We start from the raw sequence: 14,172 nt of genomic DNA, 5'->3' as shown, positions 1-14,172 counted from the left end.
TACCCCTCTCAGCCTTATGCGTAAGGCCAGCGTAGTAGAGGCACCTTAATACCCAACCGTCGAGGAACGGTTAAACTAACTCATCCATACACTGGCCTGCTCTGCAGCCATTATTGTTTGGTAAGCAGAAGCTGCTCACGATGCCATCCGAAGGGGAAAAAGCAAGCTGCAAAACTGAACATACAGCATGCTCCTATGTATACAGAAGAAAGAATTCTAGAAGATACTATACCAAATAACAAAACATAGTTGGCTGTCTCCTGGGCCAGAGATTGCATGTGTGGCTTTCTCTCTTTTTTTAATCTTTTAATATTTTTCAAGATCTTTTTTTATGATGAACATGAGAATAAGGGTTTAAGAGAAAGCCTCCCGAGGAGAACACCATTTCAGAGCCCACACCTTAGCGTGATGACCCAGGACCCGCCTGGCAGTATCAGGCTGGGCGCTCCACGGAGACCCTCAGGACTGGCATTTCCGTGGACCCTTCCAGTGCGTGGTGGCACAAGGGCCATCGTTGCTCCTCTGCATGGGGACGGGACTGGACTGTGCTTGTGTCTGTGAGTGGCAAGGTCTGGGGGTGTAGTCACCGTGCTCTGCCTTCCGTACAGCAACCCTGACCTCCGGAGAACGGAGCCCGTCTTGGAGAGCCCCTTGCAGAGGACCAGCAGCGGCAGTTCCTCTAGCTCCAGCACTCCCAGCTCCCAGCCCAGCTCCCAAGGGGGCTCCCAGCCTGGATCGCAAGCGGGGTCCAGCGAACGGACCAGAGTTCGAGGTAAGCTTTCCCCGGACAGCACTGCCTGGGGCCGAGAGCCGCGGCCACGGGCTCCGCTGACTCCCTGACCTCTGTGCCCCCCGCTCCTGGCGTGGCCCCCACCGTGCGATGCTGCACAGTCCTCTCTGCCCGCAGCCTCGGTCTCCGTAGACGAGAGGACCACCAGCCCCAGTTGCATGTGTGACACCACAGTTTGGACTAAATCTTTTCTCTTTGCCGATGACATGGTCTTCCAGGAAGATCATAGATTATTGGCCCTGTTTGAAAATATAATCACTTGTGAGTCACCTGAATTCCCATTGCCCCTTGTTGCCTGTTTCAAGGTTCAGATACCCCCTAGTACCCCCTCCCCGATACGCCCATCGTCCCTTTTCGGGATTCTGAGTATTGCTCATGATACTTGGGAATCTCTCAAAGTGGAATTTGGTAAAGGTTAATGGAGAATACATACGCTTTAGAGAAGAAGTAAACTCTTTGACTTAAAAAGTGTATTTGACTCTTCAGGTTATTGCTACTAAAGAGGAATAAAAAATGAGCCTCTCTGACCATTTATTCAAGTCTTCCATCACTGTTCAGTTTTCATTAATGAAGGAGCTTGTGAAAGACAGCAGCGTGTCCAGCTAATTACACACAACACATCGTTTCTCGCGACAAAACGGACTCTTTCTGAACAACCTCCTTCAGAAAGATAATTTTGCTTCCAAGCAATAAACACTAGAACTTTGCAAAGTGTAATTTGATAGATATTAACAAATTTCTCTGCCTGAGAAAAAAACACCAGTACTTTATTTTTTTTTCTTTCATTAGACACAGAGTCGGGCCCCTAATATCTTCCGAAGGTTTTAAATAAGTAAAATCACTGTATGTCTGTTTTGAAAAGGCTGAAACCTGACATGTGGTGCTCATGTCGCTGGACTGGGATGTGGCTGCCCCCATATGCATTCCTCAGACATTGGTGTGGCCCAGCCCATAGCTATGTGTGCTTTTGTTGCTTTAATTCAAATATAAATTTGCTTAATTTAGTAAACTCACCCACTTTTTCTTTTCTTTATAAGCAACATAATATCCTTAGAGCAAACTAAAGGAAACTAAAAGTTAGGCCTATCATTTTAATTCTCTGATCTGGTTTGGGTTTACTTCATATCTTCTCTCCTTTGGCCTCTAGGTCTTCTGGGTTAAAAACACTGCTGTATCCCTGGTGTGTTTGTGCCCGGGAAAGCCCAGTTTAAAACAAAAGAATCTCTCCTGTGCCAGGTTGATTTTGTCTACCATCAGTAAATCGGAGAGATGCTCTTTACTCTGTAGCTGTTGGGGAGCCCTCCCCCACCCTTGCTCTGTACCTCTACTCTGGGAATCTCCCCTTTTGCCACCGACACTCTCCTTCCTGTTCCCACGTTATTCTTTCTTCCTTAAAGGACCCAGACAACCCCTGCCTCCTGTTTAAAAAACATTCCATCAAATGAAATAGATTTCTATCCCTTCAAAATAACCTATCCTGATGGGTAGGTGGTCAAAGAAGCAGCCGAGCATAGAATGTTAACACAGAAGTTGGTTTAGTGTAATAACCTAGAAGTGGGCTCGGATAAAACAGAATCCCAACTCTGCCCATAATTCCAGCATAGCCCTAGGCTAGTATGCCATCTAAGTCTATATGGAACTGTAAAATGGGAAAAGGGTGCCGCACATTGGGTTGGATCAAGAATCCGATGAGACAGTTGATCTGGAAGGCATTTAGCATTAAGCGTGATGCACATTTAGCACTCAGTAAATGGCGGTGGTAGTGGTGCTTGCCAATTTTTCTTATTATTAATAGTGACTTCCAGGTTACAGGCCTAAATGTGTTTGCCCGAATATTAACAATTTGTTCACAGATGTGTTTGAGGATTTGCCCAAGTGAATGACGTATTCCCTGAGTAATCCTGAAGGATGACTCACCACAGAACTCCAGAACTTGAGTCAACACTTTGTGATGGTCATTATTTTTCTTGGCCCCTGTTTTTCTATCTAGCTAACAGTAAGTCGGAAGGATCACCTGTGCTCCCCCACGAGCCTTCCAAGGTGAAGCCAGAAGAATCCAGGGATATTACCCGACCTAGTCGACCAGCTGTGAGTGCTTTTGAACTCTTTTAAGTTACCAGAGAAACCATAGGATAAAGTAGTTGGGGATACACTCATGACTCTGAGACAAAACTTACTGAGATTAAGAAGAATGGATGCTAGAAGCATCCAGAAGGAAGCCATCCAGAAAGAACTGAACAGATTTTGGATTGCTTATCTGCCTTTAGGCATTTTGCTGATCATTAGCACTACTTTAGAGATTAAAAAAGGGGGAGAAATAACTCCTAGCATTACATAATTTCTACTCGGCAGCTTTGGCAAAAAGATGTGAAAGCTGGCAGTTAAGGAGATGTGGGCACTTTCTGTGGGTTTCTCTTGTCTACTCCACCCTCTCCCCATATTATTTTCCATATGAATCAATGTAATTTTTGCTGTTTCTCATGCCTTCAGGACTATATTTTTCCGGACCAAAATGTGATAAGCATGGTTTGACAAGGGGCCTGACAACTTGAAATCTAGCTTCATTTGCTGAGACATAACAGACCCCATTAGCTTTAGCAAAAGAAATAAGAGCATAGCGGCTGACATGTGAAAGTTGGAAATTAATTTGGAATGAGTTACTATGCACTTACTTTATTTGAAATTTCGGAGAACCTTTTCTATTAAATGAATGTGAAGACTTTTTTGGTTTACTCTGCTCTGTACGTGTTGAAGTCGGGAGGCACAGTAAGAGTAGTAACGACGGGGATTTGCCCCCGCCCAGGGTTGAGGTTCTCCCCACTCTTTTGCATTTATCAGTTGTGTACTAACAATTCCCATTTTGTGTCTAACCTGCTGCCTTTCTTCTGGGTTTTCCCTCTCCTGTGGATTCTTCTGGATTGGGTTCCTCCTATCTCAGAGCTATAAGAAAGCGATAGATGAGGTTAGTATTACCTTTTCTTGGTCATGCTGTCACGAGATGTAAATATAAAGCTGATTTCCTGGTGTTGACATTCAGAGAGGCGGCCTGTTGGATCACAGATTTAAAGTTTAGTCCTCTGGAGTGGTCTGCTGGAAGGCGAGCCCCTTCAACTGCAGCCAGCCTGAGGTCCTCAGACACCCATGTAAGCTCCAGAGACCTTCCTCCTGAGCCAAAATGTCACTTCTCCAACGTTCGAGTCTGGCTAAAGAGAAGCATTAGTGCTTTGTTATTGGCGATTTCTCATTCCAGCATCTTCCAATAGCAAAGCCCAGCCCTTAACCTGAACTCACCAGCTTTGCGAGGGGATGGCAGTTTTACTAACAAAGAAAAGAGACATCATTCTAAAGCACTCCAAATTTATAGTGTGTGATTTGTGAACAAGGAGTTACTGGGTATTGTTAGATTAATTTTGTGGGACATTAACTACAGCAGCAGCAGCAACATCAACTTTAGTTAATGAATCCTGGCGAGTTAAGTGACTTTATTTCCTTATCTGTGGAGACATTTTTCCATTAGAAAAATATATGGCTTTGTCAATCTTAGGTAGCTTGCTAAGAAGGATGACTGCCTTACTGCTGTTTGTCAGACCTGCATGAACACAGCATAGTAGATTTGTGTTTTGTTTTGTTTTGTTTCTTAAGAGACAGGCCTTGCAAAGAGTCCTAACTGCATGGAATCTGAAGATTATTATTATGGCTTTACGGCTGTAGCTCTGCTGAGCACCATTTTTTGTGAAATGATATGGAAAAAGCACTGGCTTTGGAGTCAACAGACTCAAAGTCTAGCTCCCCTTAATCAATAACTGGCCAGGACCAGTCTCATAATATCCCTGGGCCAGTCTCTTCATATGTAACGTGGGGATAAAGACACCTGCTCTGCCTCGATTACGAGATTGATTAGGATCACTCAAGATCACGTATGCAAGAGCATTTTATGAAGTGTAAGGTACTGCAGAAAGCCAAGAGGCTGTCCTCATGCTAAGGCTTGGGCCTGAGACATGGAACCATTTTGGCAGGTGGAAGAAGCAGGTTTCTATGCATCTGATCTTCACCAAAGAGTCCCCTTTTTCAGAACTAGGACCGCCTTACCATTCAGAGTGATTTAGAACATTATTTCTTAGGTAAAGGATTGCTGTTCGTTTGGGGTAAAAAAAAAAAAAAAAAAAGACTCTACACGTCTACAACGTGTAGGTGGCATTTATAGAAAGGGAAACAGAGGATGCTCTTCACTGCTCTGTGCTACAGCCTGGCCCTTCCCCTCATAATAGTCAGAAGGACAGCAACTCTCACAACTTGTATCAGTTTTCTCCCAAATAGTCGAAGAAAGAGAACGATATTCTGGTGCCATGACTGCCAGTAAAATGGTTACGTGCGTTCGTAACTCAAGGGAAAGCTCATGAGTGCAGAAATTAGCTCAAAGGTGGCAGTCGTAAGGGAAATGGATTTCATCTGGTTAGCCCAGGATGCCTTAGGCTTTTAAAAACTGCTTTATTTATTTTGCTTTACTCTCATACGCTGGACAGAGATGAGAGGGGGCAACCGAAGTACACGTCATGGAGGGGATGTAAGCTGCACCCCCAGAATCTCTGGATCCCTGTGTGGTAGAAACAAGCCCTCCAGGTGATTCTGAGATCACAGATCTAGGCCACTAAAAATAGAGGATTACTTGGTTCGACCTAACTCAGTAGTTCTCAACCAGGGACGATTCCTCTTCTCCTTTTCCCTCCTATCCTCTCATCCCCTTGGGAGATATTTGGCAAAGTCTGGGGACAGTTTTGGTTGTCACGACTCGAGGGCAGGAGGCAGGGCTAACTGGTGTCTTGTGGGTAGAACAGAGAGATGCTGCTCAACATCCTCCCGTGCAGAGGAGGGCAACCCCTAGCAGAGAATGATCTGGCCCCAGATGTCAGTAGTGCCACAGGTGAGAAAACGAGTCCAATAAACCTTTCTCCCACCTTCATTCATAGCTTTTGATATGGCTTCCTTCTATAGTAACTGATTTGCCATTTAGATAACCCAGGATTGAAAGGAAAAGCCTTAAGATTCTGAAAACGTGTTGCTTGTTATTGTTCATCTAATGGTTTGATTTTTCATGAAAATCGATCTGAGGGAGTGTCCATTAATTTAGCATTCCTTTCTAGTGAAATAGGAGATTGTTCGATACAGTCTGTGGTTATTTAATATAATCGTTGAAAATAAATACTCTTTTTCCTTTAGCACAATTAAACATATGACGTGAGGATTAGGTACATAAGCAAACACTGGCTTTAGCGCTATTTTTTTGTTACTGTGTAAGAATCTGAGAGATTCCAGAGCACACCCATAGATTGGGCAGACCTTGAACAATGGTCTAAAACCTAGTGGTCTAAAACCTTTTTTTCCCCAGATGAGGATACTGAGGTTAAGGAACTTCCCCAATGCCATTTCATAAGATTTCCTAAAAAGGAAATAAATTATTTTCATGTGTAAACAAAAGAGCAGCTTAAAGATTTTTAACCATTATTTTAACAGTTCCAAAAAATTGAACTAAAATCTGAATAAACCGTGTTGTTTCTAAAAAGAGACCTAAAAGAGCACCTTTTTTAGGTAAAGTGTGCATAATTGTCAGATCAAATAAGAGTCTTTTTAATGAAAAAAAATATGTCAAGTTAATTCTAAAAAGTGTTACAGCAAGAGAAGCCTTTGGATAAGAGACTCCTGTCTTCACATTTACTCCATAGTCAAAAAATCTTACCATTTTGCTGTATTTCTTTTTTTTTAGTTATATGTTTCTCAAATATTTTCATGCTAAATAGCACTTTTTTCTTCCTTTTTTTTAATACTTTTTAGCTCCAGGCTTGAGACAGCCAAGCAATAAATTACCACAAAAACTCATTATATGGAGAAAATTGGTATTGTCAGAAAATAAAATGTATGAAAATGGATCTGAACCTGATGGTGTCAATTTTAGTTCATGTCTGTTTTCTATAACTTTGCTATTGTAAATTCTTCCAGAGTGGATGGATAAGGAACAAAACCTCAGCTATTGGCAATGGAAGATTAATTTTCTTTGACTGGGGTATTACCTTTGAGTTACTCATTATTGTTACTTTGGGAGTCTCATATATGTCTCACCGTCCAAGCCGTTACCAAGTAAACTTAAAAGGAATTTGCAGTTATTTTCAGTGTTTCAAGAAAGAGAGCTTTTTAATAATGTAGAAACAAATAAAAGTTCTAATTAAAAGTGAGATTTGTAAAACAGGTCAGAACGTTAAACTTTTCCTGGGTCCGGTGTTTAGAAAAAATTAGGACATTTTCATGAATGAGACTTTCTTTAAATGAACGGGCTTTGAACCAACTAAATATTTCTAAATCGTTTTAATTTTTTTTTTCAAATCTCTTTTGTCTTGTTTTGAAATGTCAGAGATAAGGAAAAAGAACCCACGGGGAAAATGTATTATAAATTTAAATAAATCACAACTAATAATATTATATTTTACTCAGAATTATTGCCATTAGAAATAAATTATTTTAAACCATATTCTCTCTTTAAATTATAATAAAATGTGTTTTTAAATGATAAGTAACCTTTTAAATGCTTTACATTCTTTGGTGAGACTTAACATGCTCCTAACATATAGAAAACAAAATGCAAAATAAATTTATCTGTCATTATTTTACTGGTTTCGATGATTATAGTATCCTTTTCTATTCATAGCTTTAACAAATATCTAAACTGTATTTCCCATGGTGCTCAAGCATTGCATATTCTTCACTGTCCTCTCAATTTGATAAAGATAAATATTACCAAAGTCCAGAGGAAATAAGGAGTATAAAGCCGAAATCTGAATATTGGCTTTTCCTATTTTGGCCCATTACCAAAGAAACAAGAATTAAATTTGCATAAATTTTATGTGGTAATTTTCTTCCTCAACGGTATACATTCTACTTAAACACTTTTGAGTGTTTTTAATATGATCCTATTTCCATTTTCACAGATGGGGTAAATATATCCACTGATAGCGAGGCCATGCGTGTGTGCATGTGTGTAAAAAGCCAAGCAAGCATGTTTGGGTGGAAAATGCACAATTTGAATTTTCAAAAGCTTCCCTTTTACAAATGCTGCCATTCAGGTGCCTTCAGAACAAATTTAAAAGCCACGATCGCTTTCCTTTGATTTTACTATGAAATTCGGAGAGATGACTCCTTCACTTCCCTCCTTGAGCTTCCTGAATTGCTAGATGCTAGACCAAATGAAACACCCAAAACGTTTCCTCTCCTAGTCGTAGCCAGCCTAGCAAATGCCTGACCTAGAGGTGACGATAAAGAAGCATGACGATTTGTTACCTCCCCCAGATAAATTCTATTTCTAATTTAACTATGCACATTTATCACAGTGTTTCTTCTAGCCAATTCGGCTAGATTATGAGATGTCACTTTGATCACATACGTTGCTCTAATCTTGTATCAGGCGAATTGGACAAATAACGTTTCTGAACTGAAATAAAGAGAGAATATGGCCATAAGAAAACTGTGGGCTTTAGTATCTTTCAATGAGTTTCTTTCTCCCTAATGCCCTGTCTCTCACTGAATGCTCTGATTCCCACATGGGTCACTAATATAGGGAGAAATGGTAAGAATGATGTCAAATTGCTTTTTCCTCATTTGCATGCCATGTGCCAGGGGCAGCTGAACCCATGCAAATTAGAGTGGCCATGCTTCTGCAGAACGGCTTCCCTCTGCATTGCTCTGAAAGCATGCGAAATACAAGGTAGTCAGAGATCCACACACTGCCTGCCATGTGCCTCGTGACTAAATACCACATCATCACCTCCATAAGGCTAAAGATCGCATCATACTCATGGAAAGCTGAAAAACGATCTCTTCCTTTTGGTGTTTGCACATTCGTTTCCATATTCCTTACGAGGGTTTTTGCCAGGTGACTGTAATTTTAAACAAAAGAAAATGAAACACCTATCGTGCTGGAAGAGAATTCTTTTTTTTTTTTTTTCCTTTCCTCTTTTCTCTTTTTGTTGTTGTTGTTGTTGTTCCTCTTGATTAACTCAGCTCTGTGGCTCTAAATGTCAGTGGCACTGGGCTTTGGGGTGGGCCATCCTTTGATGCCGTGCCTCTGCTCTCCAGGGAATGATGACACACCAAATGAGTCATTGTAGTAGTGGAACCTTGGGAATTGCTCTGTTCTGTGACTGATGCTAGATTTTGGTACAGTAGCAATCAAAGAGGGGAAAGGCCATGACCATGGCTTGGGCAGGAGTCCCAAAATACTGGGGAGCAATTGCTAATCCCATGTGTTTCCCCCTTAACTCTGAGGGTGACCAACTTCACCTTCCCAAAATAAAATGAGACCCCGATGTCGGTATATATGTGTACACACACAGCGCACATACACATATATACGCATGTGTACTCAGAACTGAACCGTCGCAGTCTAGCCATTGGTTTTGAACAAAGTGTAAATTTATTTCATCTTTCTTTTCTAGTTTCTCTGCGCTACAAACATCGTTTTCTTAGTTCCATGCAGCAACTATGTTTGTAACAGTTCTATATAGAGCTTTCTTTTCTTGTCGCTTAAGCGGGAGCACTGACTTGATGAGAGATGTGACTTTGGTCGTCTCCGTCTCTACAATTCACACATGCCCAACAACCTTTTCTTTTGTAGGATCTGACGGCATTAGCCAAAGAATTAAGAGAACTCCGGATTGAAGAAACAAACCGCCCGCTGAAGAAGGTGACTGATTACTCCTCCTCTAGTGAGGAGTCAGAAAGCAGTGATGAGGAGGAGGAGGATGGCGAGAGCGAGACCCACGATGGGACCGTGGCTGTCAGTGACATACCCAGACTCATGTAAGGGGGGCTGCTTTTCACATGTCAGCCAGGGAGGGCGAGGTCTCCAAAGTGGAAGCTGAAATATGAAGAATTAAATATTCAAGAAATACGAATTAAACCTAGGATCGTGTATGGGTCTCTGGCAGGACCAACTGACTTTGGGGACTGGAGTTTGGTTCTTTTGTTTTGTTTTTAAATATTTTATTTATTTATAAGAGAGGGGGAGAGAGGGCAAAGAAGGAGAGAGAGAGGGTAAAGCAGACTCCTTGCTGAGCAGAGAGCCCTACACGGGGCTCGATCCCAGGACCCCAAGATCATGACCTGAGCTGAAGGCAGACTGAGCCACCCAGGATTTGAGTTTTTATTAGAGCGTAGTCCTGTGGTTACCTCCGTCCACAGACACCATCCCCTGCGGTACAGAGCGATGTGCGGCCTGCATATGCTTTATCCAGGTACTCTGGTTGGATTGGCTCTCCCTTCGGTGACACTTTCTTGGTTCTTGTCATCTCCGGGGAAGATGATATTGACAGCCAGTCTGTTGGCACTTGCCTGTCCCCCTAGAACTGAAAGAGTGGGATTATGGGCAATGACATTTAGGAGTTAAAATTAACAGCATGAGACATATTCCATCATCAGCACCACTACTGCATAAGGAGGAATGCACGTGGCAGCGTGGGTTAGCATCCCAGCAGAGGACTCAGGAGTCAGATCATCCTGCAGAGAACCTTCTGAGGGTTTGACTTAAACATATCCCTGTTACAATTTTCTTCTTCTTCACTGTCTCCCTTGTGCGATCCTTTTCTCTGTGGCCTGTGACCTGCCGCACTACGTTCTATCCACCTCTTTGCAGTCTTCTTTTGGCTGTTTATACCTATATTTATGCCTACCTACATTTCCCTTATTGCTTACTAATATTATATTTCAGCCTTTACTACTTTTCTTTGTTTAGTGAAGGGGGAGGCTCATTTTTTTATTTTTCTCATTGGACAGGGTCCCATGAGAGCATTCCTCTGCCCTATTCCTTCTCCAGTTTAAAACAGGTAGATTCAGACAATCACACTCACATAAATTTCTTGCTTCCTCCCCCCAATAAACACACAATTGCTGTTGCTCCGATTTGCTGTAAATTCGACAGAGTGGGACACTGACTATACCAACTTTGCTCTCCATTCACCTCCATTTCTTTGGCTCAGCTACTAGTCTTGGTCATCACACTGCACTCACTCCCCATAGAGAAGATGCCATTTCGGGTCACAGATTACGGTCCTGTCCAGCAGGGATTGGAGAGAGAGGGCTGGCCAGGCTGCAGAGCATGTCATCCATTGATTAACAGTCTTTATATACGAGCAATTCTGAGAGGCAAATCCAATTATCATAGCTGAAAATTTATACTTGTTGTTCCGCTGTTGATTACACAGTTATTGACAACCATAAATATGCTAAAATATGACATTTGAAACAAATTGCATTAAATTGCTTTTTTAACAGCAAATAAAATTGTTCTAGAGGCAAAATCACTAATCCAAAACATTTATGCAAAATATGCTGGTCCTTTCAGTTTTTATCTTGACTCAGCATTGGTTAATTTTTCTAACAGATGTTTTAAATTCCCTATAAGCACCAAGCATACAACTACCAGGATGAGAGTGGATAATGAATTTAAAATACTGATAAAACTTCCACTCTGTGTTCCATACCATACCGAGGGCTTTGAGACATTCGGCGAGTGCACACACGAGTCCTGCCTTCCACCTTCTAGAAGTGTGTGTAGGCTAGTTGGAGAGAAACAAGATTACACGTGGAAACTTCAGACTGATATAAATATTTGGAAGAACGACCAAAGGCAGCCTTGGAAGAGATGTTCGATCACATTGGTTTTGAGGCCCTGTCATATTTTGCAAGGCTGTTGACAGTGTTTAGCCTGCTGCTGGCTAAGGGCACATCCATTTCTTCCTGCGCTATGGAAACACCCACCTTTCTAAAATTGCTTAGGTGGGCCATGCTGCACTTCCTTTCTGCTGTCCGGCACTCTCCTGTCCCTTTGGAAATCACCTGCGTACAGCCCAGCCTGCGCAGAGAGAGCCTGTACCTTCCCCTGTGGGGCCCCTGCAGGAGCATAATCCTACAGTTTCATATCATACTGGAATCGGGATATTTATTACATGCTGTCTCCGTCTCTGGGCTGTGAGATCCCTGAGGGTGAAGATTGTGTCTCATTCATCTCTGTGCTCTTAACACCTCGCACGGTGTCTGGAATAGAATTGGTCTTCAGTGACTTTGATTTATGTTCAATTGCACTGAACTGAAAATGCAAGTCCTGGCTTCATAGAGTTTATAGCCCAATCCAGAAGAAAGACATGTTCACAACTCATCAAAATAGAGGGAGCGTGCGGCAATATTAGAATCTCAGGCAAGGGGGAATTGAAGTAAAGGCACAGACGGTTGGCTTTGGTAGGGATACAGGGTGCATGGAGGCAGGGAGGGGGGTGGCCTGGTCTAGTGAAACCAGACTAAGAAGCGTGCGCTTTATCATGTGGCCATTGGGGACCACTGAAGGCCTCCTGGGCTGGGACGTGACATAATCAGTGCCGTGTTTGAGAGAAATCATTTCAGCAAGATGATTTGTAAAAAGGACAGAGTAGACACTGGTAAAGCAATTCAGAGGATCTGTCTCTTTATTTTTTTTTCTGTATTTTTTTTAATTTATTTTTTATTGGTGTTCAATTTACTAACATACAGAATAACCCCCAGTGCCCGTCACCCATTCTCTTTAATCCAGAAATAATAAATGGGCTATCACTGAATGGAGGCAAAAGTTGACATGGCTCTTTAAGAATTGGTAAATTTTATTTTATTTTATTTTAAGATTTATTTATTCATGAGAGACACAGACAGAGATGCAGAGACACAGACAGAGGGAGAAGCAGACTCCATGCAGGGAGCCCAATTCGGGACTCGATCCCAGATCCCGGGATCGCGACCTGAGCCAAAGGCAGGTGCCAAACCCCTGAGCCACCCAGGCGCCCCAAGAATTGGTAAATTTTAGAAGAAAATGACCCACCCACCCACCCAGAACATTTAAAATATTTAATTGGGTATGAGATATACTCAGAGACAAGGCAGGATACAAGTTTGTGGGTTTCTGTCTATGTGTTTATTCTGGTTTGGTAAATATATGCATTTTTGTGAGTTTAAAATATATGCAGTCTGTTCTGCTATAGCATGATAGTTGTATACTTAAGAAATTTCACACTGTTAAAAAAATCATTATAAAACAATTGTTTTTTTTTCAGAATAGGGTATTTCAGAGTTAGAACACTTATATATATATATATTCTTATCATTTTTATTTTCTATTGTTAAGATGAGCCTTTACATTCTGTGCCACATATTTTTAGATCCATATATCTAAAATAAACACACATATACATCTATATGGCATATTTTTTGTGTGTACACACACAGACATAAATATACATATGACAGCACAGCTCACTGCCATGAAATATATTAAAAGAGTTTCTCAGAAATGGAGCCCAGCCATTCAGACAAACAACTGTAGACCCTACTGCTCAAAGCAACAACTTTTTTTTTAATGGATGGTGCCGGTTTCATATTTATAGCATAGGGTGGAACCTATAAGCATGCCCATAACTAAGATTATTTCCCTGACTAACCAACTGCACCGTTGCCCTATGCCTCGTGCATGGAAAAACAACGGGTGGAGGGAAATAGACTAAAATTATAAAAGTGATTACCTCGGGATTATACAACTATGAGTGGCTTTTATTTTATGTAAAGCCCCAATTTTATGATGAGCATTTACTATTTTTATAAGCAGGAAAAAAACAAAAGCTTTATAAAACAGGAGGAAGGGAAGGAAAAGTGCGCTAAGGTGATTTGCATCGGATCAAGCAAGCTGAAGAAGCATCCTCTTGAATCAGCATCTTCCCTTAAGTGCCTGCGCCTGCTTCAGAGCAGTACAGGGGAGGCACATCTAACCATTAGGACCCTCTGCTGTTGGCCTAGCCCTTGAGCTGCGTACAGTCCTAGGGCATGCAGTGTGGACACTAAAGCCACATAGTATGTGTTCTTTTCCTTCTGTTATCACTGGAAAGCCATGGTTCTGACCCCGTTGCCCTCCCAGGCTGCTGTAGTGAGCCCCCCGCCCCTTGTCTGTGGTCCTCTCTGCCCTTCTGTCCATTTTTCCAGCTCTGGTCTTATTAGTGTCCTAGAAGCATGGCTCTTGTCACGCCAAATCCTGGTGCCGGAGGACCCTTTTCATCCCTGGGGCTCGTGATTGCATCAACATATGCTTCAATCCAAACCCACCTATCAGTTCTTACAAATGATGCTTTGTATTTTTCCAGTGTTGCACCTTTTCTTGCAATGACCTCTCCCTCCGTCTTGCATTCGCACTTATGTCCTGCCTTGTATTTGAGTATTCGCATCATGTTTTGATGCTCTTTGGCATGCTCACTTCTGTAGTTTCAGGAGCCGTGTCTTCCTCAGCTTTTTTTTTTTTTTTTTTTTTTTAAAGAGAGAGAACACATGGG

At 41.9% G+C, this 14,172-nt stretch overlaps 1 protein-coding gene across 8 annotated transcripts in view; it reads left to right on the top strand.

Moving 5' to 3' along the window:
* Nucleotides 1–14,172, top strand: part of TNIK (TRAF2 and NCK interacting kinase) — a 376,555-nt gene that overhangs the window by 331,666 nt on the left and 30,717 nt on the right. For 5 of the 8 annotated variants that reach the window (XM_072808063.1, XM_072808062.1, XM_072808059.1 and 2 more), the window contains 4 exons: nt 609–772; nt 2,781–2,878; nt 3,729–3,752; nt 9,450–9,634. In XM_072808063.1, the coding sequence (XP_072664164.1) occupies nt 609–772; nt 2,781–2,878; nt 3,729–3,752; nt 9,450–9,634 (471 nt within the window). The remainder of the gene's footprint in view (nt 1–608; nt 773–2,780; nt 2,879–3,728; nt 3,753–9,449; nt 9,635–14,172) is intronic. The other 3 variants (XM_072808061.1, XM_072808066.1, XM_072808064.1) reach the window with 1 other exon arrangement.

The sequence above is a fragment of the Canis lupus genome, chromosome 31 (genome assembly GCF_048164855.1).
Source record: "Canis lupus baileyi chromosome 31, mCanLup2.hap1, whole genome shotgun sequence".
NCBI classification, from domain to species: Eukaryota; Metazoa; Chordata; class Mammalia; order Carnivora; family Canidae; genus Canis; species Canis lupus.
This window is presented reverse-complemented; position numbering and strand designations above follow the sequence as displayed.